The 7,500-nt window shown below is 34.8% G+C and overlaps 1 protein-coding gene across 2 annotated transcripts in view; it reads right to left on the bottom strand.

Moving 5' to 3' along the window:
• Positions 1–7,500, bottom strand: part of LOC135094070 (uncharacterized) — a 114,888-nt gene that overhangs the window by 1,274 nt on the left and 106,114 nt on the right. For both annotated transcript variants that reach the window (XM_063993834.1, XM_063993833.1), the window contains exon 6: positions 6,955–7,071. In XM_063993834.1, coding sequence (XP_063849904.1) covers positions 6,955–7,071 — 117 coding nt within the window. The remainder of the gene's footprint in view (positions 1–6,954; positions 7,072–7,500) is intronic.

Raw genomic sequence — 7,500 nt, 5'->3', positions numbered from 1 at the left:
TCTTTATGTACACTAATCTTTCTACCATATATGTATATATATATATATATATATATATATATATATATATATATATATATATATATATATATATATATATATATATATATATATATATATATATATATATATATATATATATATATATATATATATATATGTATATATATATATATATATATATATATATATATATATATATATATATATATATATATATATATATATATATATATATATATATATATATATATATATATATATGTATATATATATATATATATATATATATATATATATATATATATATATATATATATATATATATATATATATATATATATATATATATATATATATATATATATATATATATTACGACCAAGTTCAGCGCCTCTCACACCTGCCACTAATTCGGGTCAGGTTCCCTAAGAGGGAAGAACTATGATAGTGGGTTGAGATGCTGTGTTGGGCACCTTGGTTTCACATTGCCCGGGTCCGCTGTTTTACGGTAAGTTCTGGCGTACCTGGCTACCTTTCAGAGACGCGTCCGCTTCTTGCTCTCTCTCTCATCTCTCTCTCTCTCTCTCTCTCTCTCTCTCTCTCTCTCTCTCTCTCTCTCTCTCTCTCTCTCTCTCTCTCTTTGTATTCGTGATTCTTTTCTAATTTCCATTTCACTGTGTCTTGACATCCCCCTCCCTGAACTTTTTCCTTCACTAATTTCTGCAATATTCGCTGTCTTAGATCTAATTTTATATCGGTAGAACATCACCTCTCCTCTAATAAACCTCATTTTCTTTTCCTCACTGAAACACAGGTGTCTGAGACAATTGACAGTTTCCCCTTTTTTGTTCCCTCCTACTTTATCTATCCTCATTTTCAATCCAAAGCTAGATGTGGCGTTTATGCGCTCTTGAATCTTCTGAGTTTTCCACCATCTGGCTACGACTGCAGGGTCACTCTCAAACTAAATTTATCTGTGCTGTATACCTCTCACCTAACTCCTCTTCTTTGAATATTCAACTCCCAAAGCGGAGCACATTCTGACTCTCTTCCCTTTTGTTGAGATCTCCAATCTTGGAGACTTCAATGTTCACCACCAGCTGTGGCTTTCCTCTCCTTTCACTGACCATCGTGGTTAACTAGCCTCCAACTTTGCTATCTTCCATGACCTAGAGTAATTGGTGCAACACACTACTCGTATTCCTGACCGTCTTGTTTATACGCCTAGCATTTTTTTCTTTTTTCCTGACTTCTAATCCTTCTGCCTATGCTGTTACCCTCTTTTCTCCGTTGGGTTCCTCCGATCACAATCTCATATCTGTATCTTATCCTATCGGTCCAATCCCTGCTGAGGATCCCCCCGAGCGGAAGTTGCCTCTACTAGTTATGGCGACCTCAGGAGGAGTTTTGCTGATTTTCCGTGGAATGACTACCGCTTCCGTGACAGAGACCCGTCTCTGTGTAGCGAGCGCATAACAGAGGTGATAGTGTCTGGCATGGAAGCGTACATCCCTCACCCTTTATCTAGACCTAAACTTTGCAAACCTTGGTTTAACACAGCCTGTTCTCGTGCCATTCTTGATAGAGAGTTGGCCCAGTAAGGGTACTTAGCCTTCTATCACCATCATCCATTTCCATCATCCATTTCTGCCCGGAACAATGCTAAGGGTGTTGTCCAACTAGCCAAAAACTCCTTCATTAATAGAAACTGTCAAAACTTTTCAAGATCTAACTCCCCTCGTGACTTCTGGCATCTAACCAAAAACATCTCCAATAACTTTGCTTCTTCTTTCCCTCCTTTAATTCACCCAGATGGCACCACTGCTATCACATCTATCTCTGAAGCTGAACTCTTCGCCCAGATCTTTCCTAAAAACTCTACCTTGGACGATTCAGGGCTTGTTCTTCCCTCTCCTCCATCCTGTGACTATTTCATGGTACTTATTAAAATTCTTCGCGATGATGTTTTCCATGCCCTCTCTGGCCTAAACCTTCAGAAAGCTTATGGACCTGATGGTCCCTCCTATTGTTCTCCGAAACTGTGCCTCCGTGCTCACACACTGCCTAATCAAGCTCTTTCAACTTTGTCAACATCTACTTATCCTTCTTACTGGAAGTTTGCCTACATTCAGCCTGTTCCTAAAAAAGGGTGACCGTTCCAATCCCACAAACTATCTTTTTATTGCTTTAATTTCCTGCCTATTTCAGGTTTTTAAATCTATCTTCAGTAGGAAGATTTTTAAACATCTATCACTTCACAACCCTCTATCTGATCGCCATTATAGGTTCCGTCAAGGCCGCTCTGTTGGTGATCTTTTGGCTTTCCTTACTGAGTCTTGGTCATCTTCGTTTTGAGATTTTGGTGAAACTTTTGCTGTTGCCTTTTACATATTAAAAGCTTTTGATAGAGTCTGGCACAACGCTTTGATTTTTCCAAACTATACTCCTATGGTTTCTATCCTCTTTGTAATTTCATCTCAAGTTTCCTTTCTGACCGTTCTAATGCTGCTGTGGTAGATGATCACTGTTCTTCTCCTAAATCTATTAAGAGGGGTGTTCCTCAGGGTTCTGTCTTGTCACCCACTCTCTTCCTGTCATTCATTAATTTTTTTTTTTTTTTTTTTTTTTGCCGTATCCACTCCTACGTTGATGATATCATCCTGCACTTTTCCACGTCTTTTCACAGACGTCCAACTATTCAGGAAGAAAACAGTTCACGCAGTGAAAACACAGATGCCTTTAAAATTCCTGATTGAGGCAGAGCAAACTTGGTATTGTTCAATGCCTCAAAAACTTAATTCCTTCATCTATGAACTCGACACAACCTTCCAGACAACTATCCCCTCTTCTTCAATGACACTCAACTGTCCCCCTCTTCTGCACTGAACATCCTCGGTCTGTCCTTTTTTATAATATAAACTGGAAATTTTACATCTCATTTATAACTAAAGCAGCTTCTATGAAGTTGGCGTTCAGAGTCTCCACCAGTTTTTTTTTTTTCCTCACCCCTCAGCTGCTAACTCTGTACAAGGGCCTTATCCGTCCATGTACGGAGTATGCTTCACATGTCTCCAGGGGTTCCAAACGTACCGCTCTTTTAGACAGGATGGAATCAAGAGCTTTTCGTCTCATCAACTCCTCTCCTCTAACTGACTGTCTTCAGCCTCTTTCTCATCGCCGCAATGTTGCACTTCTCTCTCTATCTTCTACCTCTATTTTCATGCTAACTGCTCTTCTGATCTTGCTAACTGCATGCCTTCTCTCCTTCCGCGGCCTCGCAGCACAAGACTTTCTTCTTTCTCTCATCCCTATTCTGTTCACCTCTCTAATGCAAGAGTTAACCGTAATCCCAATCATTCACCCTTTTCTCTGGTAAGCTCTGGAACTCCCTTTCTTTTTTATGTAGGGGGGACACTGACCAAGGGCAACAAAAATCCAATAAAAAAAAAAAAGCCCATTGAGATGCCAGTCCCATTAAAGGGTCCAAAGCAGTACTCAGAAATTGAAGGATAAGTGTCTTAGAACCTCCCTATTGAAGGAATTCAAGTCATAGGAAGGTGGAGATACAGAAGCAGGCAAGGATTTCCAGAGTTTACCAGAGAAAAGGATGAATGATTGAGAATACTGGTTAACCCTTGTATTAGAGAGGTGGACAGAACAGGGATGAGAGAAAGAAGAAAGTCTTGTGCAGCGAGGCCGCGGGAGGAGGGGAGGAATGCAGTTACCAAGATCAGAAGAGCAATTAGCATGAAAATAGCGGCTGAAGACAGCTAGAGATACAACATTGCGGCGATGAGAAAGAGGCTGAAGACTGTCAGTTAGAGGAAAGTTGATGAGACCATAAGCTTTTGATTGCACCCTGTCTTGAAGAGCGGTATAAGTGGAACCCCCCAGAGATGTGGAGCATACTTTATGATTGGACGGTAAGGACCTTGTGCAGAGTTAGCAGCTGTAGGGATGAGAAAAACTGGCGGAGACGACTCCGCTCGCCTAACTTCATAGACGCTGTGTTAGCTAGAGATCAGATGTAAAGTTTGCAGTTCATATTATAAGTTAAGGACAGACCGAGGATGTTTAGTAAAGAAGGTTAGGGTAGTTGAGTGTCACTGAAGAAGAGGGGATAGTTGTCTGGAATGTTTTGTCGAGTTGATAGATGGAGAAACTGAATTTTTGAGACATTAAACAATACCAAGTTTGCTCTGCCCAAATCAGAAATGTTTACTTCCTGAAGGGTTGAACGTCTATGAAAAGACGTGGAAAAGTGCAGGGTGGTATCATCAGGCAAGGAGTGGATAGGACAAGTAGTTTGGTTTCGAAGGCCATTGATGAATACTAAGAGACTGGACGACAGGAAAGAACCCTGAGGAACACCACTGTTAATAAATTTAGGAGAAGAACAATGACCGTCTACCACAGCAGCAATAGAGCAAGTCAGACAAGAAACTTGAGATGAAATTACAGAGAGAGGGATAAAAGCCATAGGAGGGTAGTTTGGAAATCAAAGCATTGTGCCAGAATCTATCAAAATCTTTTGATATATCCAAGGCAACAATAAAAGTTTCAACAAAATCTCTAAAAGAGAATGACCAAAACTTAGTAAGGAGAGCCAAAAGATCACCAGTAGAGCGGCCTTGACGGAACCCATACTGGCGATCAGATTGAAGTTTGTGAAGTGATAGAAACTTCCAGCAAGAAGAAGAGGTAGATGTTAACAGACAGAGCTGAAAGAATTTGACTAGGCAAAGTGCAAGCACAGAGGCACAGTTTCGTGTGAACAATAGGAGGGATCCCATCAGGTCATTAAGCCTTCCGAGAGTCTAGGCCAGCGAGGGCATGGAAAACATCATTACGAAGAGTTTTAATAGGTACCATGAAGTAGTCAGAAGTTGGATGAGAGGTAGGAAGAAACCCTGAATCGTCCAAGGTAAAGTTCAGGTTTAGAAGTAGATATGATATCAGTGGTGCCATCTGGTTGAAATAAAGGAGGGAAAGAAGAAAAAGAAAAGTTATTGGAGATATTTTTGGCTAGATGCTAGAAGTCACCGGGGGAGTTAGATCTTGAAAGATTTTGACAGTTTCTGTTAATGATGGAGTTTTTGGCTGGTTGGAGAACAGATTTGAAGTGTATGAGATTCTGGTGATGGAAGGCTTAAGTACCTTTTGAGGGCCACCTCTCTATCCTGTATAGCACGAGAACATGCTATGATACATGATACAAGGTTTGGAAGATTTAGGTCCAGAAAAAGTGAGGAATGTTCGCCTCCATGCCAGACACTATCACCCCTGTTATGCGCTCCGCACACAAAGACGGGTCTCTGACACGGAAATAGTAGTCATTCCAAGGAAAGTCAGCAAAAATACCTCCTAAGGTCCCGCGAACTAGCAGAGGCAAAGCGCCAAAGGCACCTTCGCTTAGGAGGATCCTGAGGAGGGACTGGAGCGATAGGACAAGATACAGATATGAGATTGTGATCTCAGGAGCGCAACGAAGAAGAAAGGGGTGACAGCATAAGCAGAAGGATTAGGAAAAGTACAAGAATGTTGAACCGGAACCCATACTGGCGATCAGATAGAAGAAGGTTGTGAAGTGATAGATGTTTAAGAATCTTCCTGCTGAGGATAGATTAAAAAACTTTAGATAGGCAGGAAATTAAAGCAATAGGACGGTAGTTTGAGGGATTAGAACGGTCACCCTTTTTAGGAACAGGTTGAATGTAGGCAAACTTCCAGCAAGAAGGAAAGGTAGATGTTGACAGACAGAGCTGAAAGAGTTTGACTAGGCAAGGTGCAACTTTATTCCTATTCTTTAGAATAGGAGGGACCCCACCACGTCCATAAGCCTTCCGAGAGTTTAGGCCAGCGAGGGCATGGAAAATATAATTGCGAAGAATTTTAATAGGTGGCATGAAGTAGTCATATATATATATATATATATATATATATATATATATATATATATATATATATATATATATATATATATATATATATATATATATATATATATATATATACGAGTATATATATATATATATATACATATATATATATATATATATATATATATATATATATATATATATATATATATATATATATATATATATATATATATATATATATATATATATATATATATATATATATATATATATATATATATATATATATATATATATACATATATATATATATATATATATATAATATATATATATATATATATATATATATATATATATATATATATATATATATATATATATATATATATATATATATATATATATATATATATATATATATATACATATATATATATATATATATATATATATATATATATATATATATATATATATATATATATATATATATATATATATATATATATATATATATATATATATATATATATATATATATATATATATATATATATATATATATATATATATATATACATATATATATATATATATATATATATATATATATATATATATATATATATATATATATATATATATATATATATATATATAATATATATATATATATATATATATATATATATATATATGTGTTATATATATATATATATATATATATATATATATATATATATATATATATATATATATATATATATATATATATATATATATATATATATTATATTATATATATATATATATATATATATATATATATATATATATATATATATATATATATATATATATATATATATATATATATACATATATATATATATATATATATATATATATATATATATATATATATATAACACATTATTGTTTGTATGTTCAAAGGGGTCATAACCAGAAAAATAATTTGAAAACTGATTTTTTTTTTTTTATATATTCCAGAAGCGTAATATGATGTAAAACTGATTCTTTATCGTAGCTGATATCAACTCCATACCTTTACTTTGAATTCAGGAGCAGTCCTGTTCGAATCACCAATGCCGAGGTTGAAGAAACTTATAAGCTCTGTTATCCTCTGGCTCCGTTTGTTGATGGTGGGATCAAAAGCAAACACCTGATGGAACGAAAGAAAGATTGCTTAATTTTCTCATTTGTGGCAATCTTATTCTTCGTCTCTGGTGGATTCTTTTTTTTTTTTTAAGTTTTGTTCAGTTATAAATATAAAATGTACACCTTCCTCAAATATAATTGGTGAAACTTAATATTAAACTTGAGTTCCTACTCATATAATATTTGTAGATTATAACTTCAGGGAACTGGAAAAAATAGCTCGTGTGTCAGTTTCTTCTGTTATCTATATTATCATAGCTATGTAACTACAAAACACTAGTAAACAAATAAATAGATAATAAATAAATACACGTAATTAGTATACAGTGTATATATAAAGACACTTTACAATTAAAAAAAATATATTACAAAAGCAGATGAACAGACATATATGTGGAAATTACAAAATGAGTAGATATTGATTTTTTTTTTT

The sequence above is a fragment of the Scylla paramamosain genome, chromosome 44, assembly GCF_035594125.1.
Source record: "Scylla paramamosain isolate STU-SP2022 chromosome 44, ASM3559412v1, whole genome shotgun sequence".
NCBI classification, from domain to species: domain Eukaryota; kingdom Metazoa; phylum Arthropoda; class Malacostraca; order Decapoda; family Portunidae; genus Scylla; species Scylla paramamosain.
This window is presented reverse-complemented; position numbering and strand designations above follow the sequence as displayed.